A 14,904-nucleotide genomic window follows, 5' to 3' on the forward strand; every position below is an offset into this window, starting at 1 on the left:
CCATTGTTATAGAGATAAATATGATGAAATGTGAAATAAACTAAAAGGTCATATTAGAAGGAAAATGCAAGGGCAACCCCTTCAGCACATTTTCTGTGTGCTACTGAATTCACTTACATCTCCTTTAAAAAATCTCTCTCCCAAAACTATTCATTACAGATCTCATGAACATCTAATGAATTCTGAATATTATCGTGATTTAATGTAAAATGTCAAGAACTGTTCCATCTAAAAAAAGCAACATACTATATCTCATACAAAGTGCCATACAAAGGCAATTTTAATTTGCTAAGACAAAAGAAAAACAAGAAACAGAACAACGTTTTTCTTACTGCTACATCTACCATCTTAAAAAAATGATACTGAGAATTTACATAACCTATTTTCAGGTGTTACTTAAATAAAAACATACATGTAAGTATTTTTGAGTAAGAAAAACCAGTCGCAAATAAATAAAATTAGAACCCAGACTCCTAATTTTGGCTATGAATTTTAAATTATGTTTTATCTCTCTGACCTGAAAATGTTATCTTTACTGAAACGTCACTGTATAATAGAAACAGACAGAAATCCACTGAGCCTTTGCAGAAACATTTAGACTTTACTCCTGATGCAAATTACCTGCAAAAAACTAACTGCTTATAAAGGATGTTTGAAGCTACATCAATGATTTAAAAATAAGCACACAACCAATGTAAAAGCAAAGAATATTCCTTTTTCAGGAGAAAGGTCTTATGTGAAGCTATCTTCTTGAAACATGTTTGATGTCAATTCTGGGTGAACCAGGATGGCCGCTTCCTCTCTCGCTCAATGATCCTCTTGCCTTGATCGTGCTCAGAGGGTGTCTCCCCCGAGTACAGCACCACAGTCTCCACAGTAGGAGCCTTGAAAGGGCCCCCCTCTTGCTTCCCTATCTGTCTTCTGATTTCTGCCGTTTCCTTGCGCACCTTCTCATAGCAATAGCCACAGAGGACATGTTTCTGTTTCAGGTGACCACACTCAGGACAAAAGTCTATATTGTTCTTTAAAAAGAAAGAAAGAAAATTTAATGAGAGGCAACAAAATGCACACATCATCAAGGATGAGGCTTATATTTAAACTTCTTTGGAAATGTTCATCTTGCACAAGGTCACAGAGTACCCAGTTCAACCTCATTTTAATCAGGAAACTAAGGACACATATTGATTTGAATTAATCAATTTGAATTCCAGGAAAACTGGAAGTAGAATCCAGGTTTACCAACTTTGAATCTGGTACATTTTTACTTAAATACAGCAGTCTTACTATGTGAAATGGTACTCCATTCCCCCAGCCTCAAAAACTAAACATCTGGTAAGGAGCCCATGGGTGATCCACACGGCCAGCATCTTAACTAAGAGCCCAAGGCAAAGGGAATTCACTCTTCCTTTCAATCAATCCTGGGAAGAACAAGATGACAAACACTTTACAAGTGGGCTTCCCCTGATCATCACAGTGCAATTCAAATTCCTTATGATGTATAATTGGTATGGGGTGTGATTTTTCTTCCTATAAATGAACACTGATTATTTCTTAATGTAAAACTCTTGATATATTACAATTTGAGGGTATTTTAATGAGTTTTTATACATCTATCCAATTTTAATAAGACAATTCTAACCTCTAAAGAAGTCCTTTCAATGGGTTCTAAAGGTAGATTTGAAATATAAAGACAAATAGTAAACAGGAACATCAAAGAAACTCTAAACATGTCTGAAGACTAACATACAAACATTTACGAGGCAGATGACAACAAGAACTTCATTTTCTACAAGAAACAAGTGTTAGTCTCTCAGTCATGGCCAACCCTTTGTGATGCCATGGACTGTAGCTTGCCAGGCTCCTCTGCCCGTGGGGTTTTCCAGGCAAAAATACTGGAGTGGGTTGCCATTCCCTTCTCCAGGGGATCTTCCCAACCCAGGGAAGATCAAACCTGGGTCTCCAGCATTGCAGGCAGAGTCTTTCTAAGCTACCAGGAAAACCCTAAAAGAAACAAAGAACCTTGAAAATCATTTGACCCACCGACTTCTCATCTTACTCCAATACGTGGAAAACTGGATTGTACATTCAACTCGAGGAATTGAAAAAATACTCATGGTCAGTAAGTGCTCTTTTCCTAACAAAGCCCTCAGCATAACAAATTATATATTAACAGAAAACTGTCTAAATTAATTAAGTATTTTACAGTTCCACATTTTAACTGTGGTCCCAACCCTGACTCAGTAATACTTTTGAGCTTATGTTCTAAGGGTCTGTTTTAATACTGAATGTGGAGGCTTATGGAAGTCAATTTTCTGTCCTTGAGTTCCACCTGCACTGCCCTGGGGAACGCCATGGAATAAACATGAACTCAAATCATGGCTGTTAAAACCATAAATTAATAAATCAAAGATAATAAACACTACAGTTTTTGTTACTAGATCAATGAAGAAAGTGTACCCAAGGGAGATGGTGGGTGGGTGCTGGTGTGTGGAGAGACGGAGAAGGAGCACTGAGATTTAGAATTGTCCAAGGATAGGAACCGAGAAAGCAGTGGCACCCCACTCCAGTACTCTTGCTTGGAAAATCCCATGGACGGAAGAGCCTGGTAGGCTGCAGTCCATGGGGTCGCTGAGGGTTGGACACGACTGAGCGACTTCACTTTGACTTTTCACTTTCATGCACTGGAGAAGGAAATGGCAACCCACTCCAGTGTTCTTGCCTGGAGAATCCCAGGGACAGCGGAGCCTGGTGGGCTGCCGTCTATGGGGTCGCACAGAGTCAGACACAACTAAAGTGACTTAGGAAGGATAGGAACATACACAAAAAAAGTTTCAAGAGAACAGGACTTCAATAGGACACTACCAGGGCTCAAATGCTGGTTCTACCACTTAAGTTTGGGATCATAAGTGAATTCTTTTTGTCTCAGTTTCTTCATCCTAAAACTGAGCAAAACAATATTTACTTCAGAGAGCTGTTCTGAAAATATAATTCATGTAAAGCACTTAGATATATCATAGGTACTTATTAGCTATTTTTACTACTTATCTAAGGATTTTACTTCAGTATCTCATTGGACTCAGGAAAAGAAGAGAATAAATCTGTCAGGGTTAATAAAACCCCGTATCAAATAGATCTACTGCTTCTGACTTTAATTTCAGGCTCTGCAATAGTTAAAATATTTATTTACATATAGTTCAAAATCACACAGCTCAGGACTGGCACAGCTCACAATACAAACGTCATAGACTCTTTATAACCCAGTCCTCTGTCCAGACTCTGAACTCCCTCCTTGACTGTGTTCTGAGTATTTAGCCTACAGAACAGTAGATGCATACATATATAACAAGAATATTGTATTTATTTAGACCAGGGAAAGGTAGACATATAGGATCTAAAAATAACTTACTCATAGATTATATGAACAATATCAAGAGATTATGCAGTGGTGGACATGAGAAAAAGTAAGCCCACAAAAATCACCATATTACCTTAACTTTAATAAGCTTATGAGGGTTTCTTCTCCTACACCGGTTCACTTCAATGCTGCGCCTGTTTTTAGGAGCTGCCATCCAAAATATACTATCCAAAAGGCTGGACGTCTCCGTACTTCCACTGGTATCATTTGTTGGTTCTGAAAATATAGCTGGACCTTGGACCGCTAACGCTGGTCCTACAAAATAAACCATGGAGATACAGAATGGTTTCTAGCTCTGAAATGACCGTTTCCAAGTATCATTCTCTTTAACAATCACCGTTTCCAAGTATCATTCTCTTTAACAATCAAAAGTAATGTATCAGCAGGCCTATGTAACTTAAAACATTACATTCAATAGACATTTAACAGGAAACCTTAGTAGCTATTAAAATATACTTAAAGTTCATACCTGAAATAATTTTAGAACAGAATATTTCTTAATGGCACTTGCTTAAATGAATCAGTGAAATTCTACCAGAAGTTTCTCATCTTAAAATACAGAACTCAGGGGTTTAGTAGTAAACATGAATAAAAATGTGAGAGGCACCAAATTTAAACAAACCAAGGCAAAAAAAAAAAAAAAAAATTCACTCAATTGTCCACATTCTACTTGATGGGCAGTACCTAGTTACAAGTAAATCTTAAGCTTGAGGCTTTCAAAATCCACTTCCTACCAGCACAGATATAAATGCTGATTGTCTTTTTTTTTTTTTACTATATTCAAATTGAGTTAGCTCCTCAGTCATATAACCTGATAGGCCCTTTAAGACACTTAGTTCTCGTTATATTTAGTCTTGTTCCCTAAGGAAAAGAACTAACTCATCACTCTTCCTAGGATACTAATTTACTCTTGTGACTACCAACGTTTCACTTTTGTTTTTCTAAACTGTTTATAAAAATTAGTGCGAGGTGGGAGGGAAGTTCAAGAGGGAGGGGACATATGTATACCTATGGCTATGCTTATGTATACCATGTGTGTATGTATGGCCAATTCATGTTGATGCATGGCAGAAACCAACACAGTATTGTAAAGTAATTATCCTTCAATTAAAAATAAAACTAAAAAAAAGATTTCTTTACCCTCTCCTTGCTATATTCCTCAGGCCTGTAATATTTCTTTTGATTTTAGGAACTCTTAAAAATATACAACGCTGTTTAACACTTAACAACTGATACTCCTTTTCAATATATCTGAAAGTATTGCTAAGCACAGATCAGTGGTTAACAGCACAGGCTCTGGAAGGTCTGTGTGACCTTGGGGCCTTTCTGAGTCTAGTTCTTCAGTTGAAAAGTGGAGACACCTAAAGGGATAGTAGTGGAGATTATCTTACGAAATATATTTTGACTTTGATATTCAGTGGGACATTTCTGGTGGCTGAGACGGTAAAAGCGTCTGCCTACAATGCGGGAGACCCAGGTTCGATCCCTGAGTCGGGAAGATCCCCTGGAGAAGGAAATGGCAACCACTCCAGTATTCTTGTCTGGAAAATATCATGGACGCAGGTCCATGGGGTCGCAAAGAGTCGGATACGACTGAGCGACTTCACTTCACTTCACTTGACATTTAGTGGGCTCTCCTGAGTATTATCATTATTATGTTCGGGATAACTTCGAAATCGAGTAGAATGTAAATGTCAAAGCAATGACAATTTTAACACCCAAGATATTTCCATTTAAAATTAGTTCTCAGGGGAAATAGAGGATCAAGAGTCAACTGATACAGCTCAAATGCTACAGAAGGCAAACTGCTTTAGGTGGTGGACTGGACAGGAAAGAAAAGGGAAGAAGATCTAGAGAGCGGTGTCCCTTGATGCTAAGTAAATGCACTTCGGTTACATTCTCTGTAGGGATGGGACAGTCAGAGGACGCTTCTTTTCCTTTTTACAGGGGACTGGGGAGCAAAAACTGCTGTCTTTGTTCTTAAGTAAATGAGTGTCCGGACAACGACCCCTACACGCTGCCAAACATCAGAACACCGGAGTAGGCTAAATACAAGTAGAATTCACCACGCTGCCTGGGGTCCCCAGTCCAAACCCTTCTCCACGGAGGCCTTCTTTACGTACCCCATGGAGGACTGGAAAAACCTGGTCGGCTCTGCAGAAGTTTCCCCTGCAGCTGCTTCCAACAGTTCCGGAGAAGTCCTCGGGCTACGGGCAACGGCGGAACAAGCAGCACCAGCATGGTGGGCGCCATGTTTCTCGGTCGAAAGCCACTCCCATCAGGCCTCTGGGTCCCGCCCCTACCTTGAGCATGCGCATAGACACAGAATTGGGCAAACGAGCACCTGGAACTATAACTCCCAGCATGCTTCTGGAGCGGCTCTGCCTTTCCTCCAATCAGAAATCTAGAAAGGAACGCGCGGGGCGGGGAAAAGAAACGAAACTGGCCTCAGTGCGCATGTGCGCGGATGTGCGTTGGGTCTTCGGGTAAAGATGGCGGAGCGTGGTTACAGCTTTTCGCTGACTACATTCAGGTATGGAAGGGACTCCCGAGGTCTTCCACGTAACCGAGGTAGCAGGAGCTCTGCCGACCAGGTTTTTACCTTCCTGGTCTCTGACTTGGCTCTTCCTGAGGGCTTAGTAGGAAATGGGGGTGTAAATGCGAGTTTGCCAAGTCATTTGCGGGGCCTTCCCGCGGCCTGGGGAGCATTGGTGCCTGGGGACCGTGGGAACGCGAGTCGGGGTATCCTGGGAGATCTAGGCGCTGTGGGAAGTTGAGGCCCTCACCCAGGGATTTTCTTTCGCTTTGGAACTAGAGAAAAAGGCAATTTTGAATGAGCTGCTTCCAGGTTTCCTGTCCAGAACTCAAAAGATTTCCTTCCTGACTCAAGTAGGCCTGATTCAGGAGCTTCTGGAGGTCGGAATCTTGGTCAGCTCTGTGGGGTTCCTTTTTCTTGGAAAGACCCAACTTTACAGTTCAGTTCTAGTCTTAGCTTCCATTTGGCACTGATGTCTTTGGAAACCTTTTCCCGCTTTCGATTTCTTCGGTGCCCCTACTGGAAGCTTAAGAACTGAAAGTGAAAGTGGTAATGTTTCTAGCCCGTTGTCTTTGTGTGCTCCAAAATAGGCTGTATTTGCTTTGGGGCTGTTATTTTTGAAAGGGGATATGTTTATTTAAAGAAAGATTGTAGGCTTTTAAACTTTAGAATATTTATGTAAGCATATTTTTCAAAATAAATCAGAGATGCACTATCATCGTTCCCTGTGTAAGAAAACCGTCACCAAAGGCTTTACTGACGGGAGAAGGATTCAATTTTGCCATTTTCCTACAGATCGGTAATGGCCTATTTAATTAAAAATATTATCTGACAGCTAAAGACAGGCGGCATCTAACTTGTTGAGTACTTTCTGTGTGGGTGGAGCTTACTCCATCTCTGTAGGCTACCCTGTGTGATACATGTTTTCTAAACATCTTACAGATGAGCTGACCACAACTCAAATTCAATAACTCCTCCCTGGTCATAGGTTAATATTTAAACTGGGTTCTTTCTGACGACAAAATTAATACACTTTGCATTACTGTGTAATGTTTTCTTAAAATACTAGAATATTTATCTTTTAAAAAAAAGATCTCATATACAATGACAGGAAACAGAGTTTGACAGGTCGCTACTGTTCGTATTCGGAGACAAAACCTGGACCTTTAAGAAAGTGTTATCCTAATCCTAGCTGAAACATGAAGCAACCATATGTTATCAGGGACTGAATCTTTCTATAGTAAATTTCCTTGTTTAAACACACTTTTTTTTTTTTTTTAATATGATGGTGCAATTCTGTTTTGGATTTTAAAAATTGTTTCTAGCCTGTTGTAATCAGAATTATTAATGGTAGACGTGATAAGAGACTATACTATAGGATGAAAAGGTGTTCCTGAGGATAACATTTAGTTGGGGATATTGACAACCAGTAGGCTTCCCTCATAGCTCAGCTGGTAAAGAATCCTTCGGCAACGCAGGAGACCCCCCGGTTCAATTCCTGGGTCAGGAGGATTCGCTGGAGAAGGGATAGGTTACCCATTCCAGTATTCTTGGGCTTCCCTTGTGGCTCAGCTGGTAAAGAATCTGCCTGCAATGCGGGAGACTGGGTTGGGTTGGGAAGATCCCCTGGAGAAAGGAAAAGCTACCTACTCCAGTATTCTGGCCTGGAGAATTCCATGGACTATATAGTCTATGGGGTTGTGAAGAGTCAGACAGGACTGAGCGACTTTAACTTTCACTTCATTGACAATCAGTGGGTAAACAAACGGGTGCCTACTCATACACTCTGAAGAATATTTTTCCTTTACTCAGGAATTTTTATTAAGAGAGGGCGAAAGAAGGAATGTGACTTTAATTGGGTGGTCACTTCATTGACAATCAGTGGGTAAACAAACGGGTGCCTACTCATACACTCTGAAGAATATTTTTCCTTTACTCAGGAATTTTTATTAAGAGAGGGTGAAAGAAGGAATGTAACTTTAGATTGGGTGGTCAGGAAAGACCAATGCTTGGGGGTTGTTCTGGGGGACTGGAAGATGAAAGGGAGCCAACTATTTGAAAATTTAGAGGTAGGGAGAGTTGCAGACAGGGAAAAGCATGTTTGAAAGTGCTGAAGTTGAGAGAGACTGAATTGATAGAAGTCCAATGTGTTAGAGTATAGTGAGCAGGGAGTTATCCTGGGTCTGGACCAATCTTGCAGGGCCCTGTAGGCCAGAGTAAGGAGCTTTTATTGTTAAGTGAATAAAAAAATTAAAGGATTTAAGTGGAAGATGTTATGATACAAAAGTAACTCCGGATCAGGGAATGGAAGTAAGAGTGGAAAATAAGAAGACTAGTTGGAGGGCTATTTCAGTTATCCCTGATAGAGATCCTGGGGCTTTGGAATTGCACTGCTCAAATCAGCTAATTTTGTCAGCAGTCTTTAGACTGCTGCCCCTAGGTTTATTCCTTAAATAGGTGTGGATGTATGTCTGTCTGTCAGTCAGATGAACCTGGTCATAGGTTATGTCTTGGTGTATTGATTGAACAGAGCTTACACTTTGTGAATGTTACAAAATAATTCAAGTGTGATGACTCTGAGCCAGAGAGGAAGCATGGGACACTTAGGTGTGAGGGTGTGGGATTCAGCCTAGTCTGGGTGGTCAGGGCAGCTTTCCTTGAGAAAATGACACTTCTACTAAGGATTGGAGAATGACTTGGAAGGAGTTCACCAGACAGTGGTGAAGTGCATTGCAAACGGATTGTCTTGTCAGAGGGGATTTTTGAATTCTAAGGGTAGTCATGTTCTCTGGAGAGCGATGGCATGGTTGTGTTGAGACTTCAGTGACAGTATCTATAATTTTATGAAGATGAAACAAATGACCTTCTGAAACTGAAGATTATCTTTTCAGTAGTAGACTGGATATGTGGACCTAGCTTGTGTCTCACTTTGGACAAATTATTTTCATTCAAAGACTTTATCAATCAAATAGAAGGATTGGTGATGTTTATGGTAATTTGTTCTAACACTCAGCAACTAGACTGAAATAATATATGACCTAAAAAGCCAGTTTGGACCTAGCATTTGACTGTCAAACTCAATGGAACCAGATATGTTAAGTATAACCAGCTCACAGCATCTTGAAATAGTTTTTTTGTTGTTGTATTTTGTTGTGACTGACATCTAGATCTTACGTGTTAGGTCATGTCTACGTTATAAAATGTTAAACTCCACCCACATGGAATATATGCTGTTATTTGGTATTTAACAGACACATACATGTTCTTAATAACAGTACTATTTGGTGTTTACTTAGTGCTAATTTTGTGCCAGGAACAAAAGGCATCATTTAATCTTCACAACAACCTTTGAACTAGGTAACACTGTTATCCCCATTTTACAGATGAGAAAACTATTGGTGAGTGGTGAAAGGAAAGAATAATGATGCTGCTTTAAATGGCAGACAAGAAAAATCAACCAAAGGAGAGAGATTAGTGTTTAATTATGAATATGTTCAAATCACCTAATAAATTTGGTTTCTATATAACTTCTGATAAATTTTCAAAGCCCTTCTATTCCTTGGTGCTTGATTAGTGGATTTGGCCTATTTGCCTGCCCTTTTGTCAGACATGCTCCTATAATAAATATTTGAGAATGTGAAATTTAGCAATACCTTTGTTTGTTTTTAAGCCCGTCTGGTAAACTTGTCCAGATAGAATATGCTTTGGCTGCTGTAGCTGGAGGAGCTCCTTCGGTGGGAATTAAAGGTAATTAAATGCTTCGTTCACTTCAGATTCCTATTAGTTGTAATGCTCTTTGGGGATTAATAGGCCATTAATGTAAAATAAATAGTTGTGGCAGCATAATTTTTAACAGTTCTTTTGTTAATCTACAGTATTTTGATGTTTAAAGAATAAGCCAAAGAAGATGATTAAATTTTTTAACTTAGAAAAGGTTAATTGTAAAATTTAAGGATACCTTACAAAAATGTATCATTGGTTTTTATGTTTCAAATTACAAGAACAGTAGGCCAAGTAGGCAGAATTCCATAATTTTAAAACTTATGTACTCTAAGGTGTCCTAGAATACTTTAGGAAAAGTTGCATAATACCTTTAACTCAGGGATTTCTTGTGCAATACAGATGACCATTGAGGGAAAGCTGATTTACCATTCCTTTGGTGATTCTAATGTAGAAACTCAGAAGAAAAGGTTTTATAAATAAGAAAATAAAGGAGTTTGGCTGAAATGCTTCTGTAATTAGAAAACTGTTAAAACAGAGTGTTTAAATGATTAAACATTCAAGTCGCTTTTCTTTTTTTTAAGCTGCAAATGGCGTGGTCTTGGCAACTGAGAAGAAACAGAAATCCATTCTGTATGATGAGCGAAGTGTCCACAAAGTGGAACCAATCACCAAGCACATAGGTTTGGTGTATAGTGGCATGGGCCCAGATTACAGGTATCTTGTATAACCATCACATGAATGCCTTGTAATCGATACTTTGGGAAGAAAAACCAAGGGATGTTTTCCTTTAATCGCCTACCTTCTTGTTTTTTGCTTAGTTGAACAACAGCAGCTGAAGTTAAGTTAGTTGCCAGTATGAGGCAGACTAGGGGTTACTTGAAGGTGAAGAATTCACTTGTTAAAAGAACAGATGGATACAGTACTTACCCCGTCACCTCTGTTCTCTTCTACCATCCAAGGCCTCAGCAATACATGTTATAATAAACTGTATTTTTAAAAACTTTACCAAACAGTAAAAGAAAGCATACTATCCAGAGTTAACTTCACTGTATTTGTTTCTGTTTTTAGCAAAAGGACAAAATTCTCAAAAAGGCCACTGGAAGTTGTAGACTATGACAGCCAGTTAGGATCCAGACGTTTATGTAGTCTCTTCTTTAATATTCACAGGAAGAGAGTAATCTGGTTCCATTAGGGTACCAGCAACTTTAAAGAGATTGACAGTTTTCTATGTTTGTCATTTAACAATTGAAAGGATTATTACTACTTGGTTATTGATTATGTGGAACAAGATAGGTAGAGCCAAAATTTCACTTTCATGAGTCGGCAACAGCACTAGGTTCACCGACATATGCTTCGGCTTCACTGCAGTGGAACCTGTTGCCGCTGCAGGGGGGAGGCTGCAGTGCACTACCACTCACAGGATCAACAGACATGGCAGGAGTCTTGCTCAGAGGGATAATGTGTGGAGCTCAGATCAGTAGCACATGAGCAGGTAGAGGTAAATCCTGCTTGTCTTGCCAATATATTTAATTGTTATACTTTTGACAAATTTTACATTTTTTACATTATAAACAGTTTCATGGTACTTTTTGAGGTTCAGTCCGTGGACACGATTGAGGCAAAGTGAGATGCCTTAACACGTGTGTATGTGTGTTCATGCGTGTGCATTAGTGTATTGCCTGGAGTGAGATATAAAATGCTAAGGTACCTTCTCTTGGGGTAACAGGGGCATACTCTTGAAGATGCTGTGACAGGAGATAAAGCTCTCCTGTGCACTAAAGCTGTGTCTGTTAAACTGATTGATACCCTTAGTCCATAGTTTTCCTTTTGTCTTATTCTTGTCCATTTCCTGTAGTTTAGCTCTTCAGCGACACTCTGATATTTTCTTGTAAGTTAACTGTAATTGGATGTAAGAACAAGACTGGTTTATAGTTGAGAGCTACTATTAAAGAGATGCATGTCAAACTTGTGCTATAGTTGTATGCCTGTAGAATGTGACTGAGTCTTGAGGATGTAAAGCATCTGAATTTGAATTAAGTCTTATTTCTTTTCTGTTGTTCAGGGTACTTGTGCACAGAGCTCGAAAACTAGCTCAACAGTACTATCTCGTTTACCAAGAACCCATTCCCACAGCTCAGCTGGTCCAGAGAGTAGCTTCCGTGATGCAGGAATACACCCAGTCAGGGTAAGTTGATTTTATTATTTGAAATGTGTCATAAATTAGGGAAAAAAAAAATCATCTTTGTAAAAGTAGACATATTTCAGAAAAAAAAAAAGAGGACTTAGTATTCCTGTATTTCCTTAATCAGTGAAGAAAACCACTATGAATGAATAGTTCTGATCTTAACTGTACCTGAAATATTTTCTTAAAGAGAAAGCGGGAATGTTTTATTGCTGTTCATGTAACAGCAGAAAGCAGCTTCTAGATAAAGTCCTTTTGACAGTGATTAAAACATTTCTTTATGGGCAGGCAGTCATTGCTGCTTCCAGATTTATCTTCTAGCTGGAAATGATTGTAAGCACTTGATGAAAGCAGTAACTGACACATCTGTATTCATTTTAATTCCAGTGTTCTTGAGTTGGGTATGAAAATGATGAGGTAATTGCTGATATGTAAAACCAGTGGAAAAGCTGCATTTGGTGAAATCTGTTATTTTATTAGGACATGAAGTGTTACCCACACTTATTAACCTCAATATTTGTATCAGTCTATTTACCAAAATGATTTGACTGTTGTTCCTCAGTACCATAAATAAAATTCATTTTGAATTGATTTGTTTAGAAAGATGTTAAATGCTTTTTAAGGAACTTAGAAGTCTAATTCGGTTACCTGATAACTTGCTTTGCTTGAGAGTATTAATAACTTCTTACATTAAGTTGACTTAACACCATGAAGGTGCCAAGTAATTTTCATTTCTCTTTGTTCAGTGGTGTTCGCCCATTTGGAGTTTCTTTACTTATTTGTGGTTGGAATGAGGGACGGCCATATTTATTTCAGTCAGATCCATCTGTAAGTACCATAGATGTACTTGAGGGGTTTGTTAAAGTGCTCTTTGAATATCTAATAAAAATAGAAGCCATAAAAACCTTACAAATTAGAGTATTTTCTCTTCCATTTGGGCTTTAGAAGTAATACATGTTCACTTGTACATTTAAAATCTTGATAACTTCATCTTCTGATAAGGAACCTCCTTTGGTTCTGCCCTCTGTTCTTCTGGCATGCTGATTAACTTCACATACTTAGAATGATTTGTTGAAGTAGTTATCAAATCTCTGTAAATCTGTGGAATTCTTTTAAAAATTATGATTAAAACTAATTTTAATTTTAAATTCAGTTAAAACCTTTCTGGAGTGGGCGGTGCCCTTTGCCATTAGTTTAATCTTGGGGTTGACTTGAAGTGACTCTTCTGCACAAATATTGATGTTACTGTCATGACTTTGATGTTTTGCAAAATGAGTGAGTCGTCTGCTATAAAGCAGAAGATTGGTGTCTGGGTTGGCAGGTGTCTGGAGAAGGCACCACTCCTCCACGTGTGTCTCACGTCTGTCACTCATGTTTGCTGTGAGGAGACCCGGAAGAAAAGATTCACTACCAGAAACTGATCTTTCATAGTTTATAGATCATTAGGTAATGGCAGGTTTACTTCGCTCACATCTTATACTCTAGCTTTGTAATCTGAAAAAGCAAAAATATTTAGGTTGTTAATTAAATCAGAAAAATTAAGTATTTGAGGAACTTTGACAGTGTCTGTTACCCCATATCTGAGCTTCTGAAGCTAAATGCCAAGTCTTCTTAATCTTCCTTTCCTGAGAGTAGAAGAGCCACCATAATGGGAATCCAGCTTTCATCTTTTGCCCTTTCCCCCTACGTATAGCTAAAAGTCACTTGTTTTCTTTTAAAATATGGTCCGTTGCTTTCAATTTCTGTATATGTGTGCATATGTACTTTTTCAGTAGATGAGTCATATATGTAGCTGTTTTCGTGTAACTTTGGATTACAAAATATCACACCTTTGAAAATTTTTAGTGCAAAGCTGTGTCTTTTTAGTTTGTTCACTAATGATGATGGAGAGCTGGTCACTGTTTTTCAGTCAGATAGGATTTTTAGAGCCTTTCAATTGTAGTAAGTTAAAATATTACTTTTGATTATTTGCTCTAAATTAACCTCATTTCTTTTTTTTTACATAAATTTTATACAGTAAATTATACCTATTTGATGGGGTTTTGATGTATTAAATACCTGAGAAAATCATCAACACAATCAAGATGCTGTACCTCCAAAAGTTTCTTCATGCCTCTTTATCACATTCATTTATTTTGTGACGTAGCTTATTGCATTCCAGTAAATATTCTGAAAACCTTAGAAGTTAGAGACAAATTATGGAACTGAGAAATAAATGTCAGAGTCATAAATAATTATATTAATGATTTAAAATGTGTGTTTTTGTTTTTTTTCCCTCTTCCTCTCCTGATTAGGGAGCTTACTTTGCCTGGAAAGCCACAGCAATGGGAAAGAACTATGTGAATGGGAAAACTTTCCTTGAGAAAAGGTAGATTTGTAAAACTAGATTCATTACCACACTTACTCTATGGTCTTCAGCTCTCTGTAAATAATATCATTAATCTATACACAAATTTGTTGCATGACTCTAGCCTAGCTACTGATAGAACAAACTTACTTGTCTGCACTTGGGCTCCCCAGCCTTCAACATATTAAGTGGTAATATTCATTTCTTAAGGACTTCTCTTTCTACATTCTCATGTTTTCCTAAATGTTTTTTATTTTTTTTAACTTCATTTTTTTCTACCATCTCAAAAAAAAAGACCATTGGATTTGGAGTAAAAAATTTGGGAAGAAAACTTTTAAATGGTTTTACGGTTCTCTGATCCCGGTCAGCAGAGCTCAAGCAGTCATGGCCAACCACATCGTGCTCTACACCGGCGCCAAGATGCCCATCTTGGGGCTGGGCACCTGGAAGTCCCCTCCAGGCAAAGTGACGGAGGCTAAAGAAAGAAAAAAAAAAAAGAAAACTTTTAAATGGTTTAAATGATAACAGTTGGTATGTGTGCTCAGTCACTCAGTCGTGACTGATTCTTTGAGGCCATGTGGACTATAGTCTGGCAGGCTCCTCTATCATTTTCATTTTGACAGTTACCCAAAAAAAAAAAAAAAATAGATATATATATACACACATATATATATAGTGAACCCAAATACCTGGTGTCGATG

The 14,904-nt window shown here is 38.4% G+C and overlaps 2 protein-coding genes across 2 annotated transcripts in view; one reads left to right on the forward strand and one right to left on the reverse strand.

Moving 5' to 3' along the window:
• Positions 1 to 250: 250 nt before the first annotated feature.
• Positions 251 to 5,692, reverse strand: MRPL32 (mitochondrial ribosomal protein L32). Its single transcript, XM_010829073.1, has 3 exons — positions 5,539 to 5,692; positions 3,489 to 3,670; positions 251 to 1,022 (listed from the first exon to the last, which is right to left on the reverse strand). Exons 1-3 carry the CDS (start codon positions 5,666 to 5,668, stop codon positions 768 to 770), a joined length of 567 nt encoding a protein of 188 aa, XP_010827375.1. The 5' UTR covers positions 5,669 to 5,692; the 3' UTR covers positions 251 to 767.
• A 171-nt stretch (positions 5,693 to 5,863) lies between these two features.
• PSMA2 (proteasome (prosome, macropain) subunit, alpha type, 2) overlaps positions 5,864 to 14,904 on the forward strand; it is an 11,126-nt gene continuing 2,085 nt past the window's right edge. The window contains exons 1-6 of the mRNA XM_010829074.1: positions 5,864 to 5,948; positions 9,622 to 9,698; positions 10,256 to 10,388; positions 11,737 to 11,859; positions 12,603 to 12,684; positions 14,151 to 14,224. Of these exons, the coding sequence (XP_010827376.1) occupies positions 5,908 to 5,948; positions 9,622 to 9,698; positions 10,256 to 10,388; positions 11,737 to 11,859; positions 12,603 to 12,684; positions 14,151 to 14,224 (530 nt within the window). The 5' untranslated portion in view covers positions 5,864 to 5,907. The remainder of the gene's footprint in view (positions 5,949 to 9,621; positions 9,699 to 10,255; positions 10,389 to 11,736; positions 11,860 to 12,602; positions 12,685 to 14,150; positions 14,225 to 14,904) is intronic.

Source organism: Bison bison, unplaced genomic scaffold, assembly GCF_000754665.1.
Source record: "Bison bison bison isolate TAMUID 2011002044 unplaced genomic scaffold, Bison_UMD1.0 scf7180017864499, whole genome shotgun sequence".
NCBI lineage: Eukaryota > Metazoa > Chordata > Mammalia > Artiodactyla > Bovidae > Bison > Bison bison.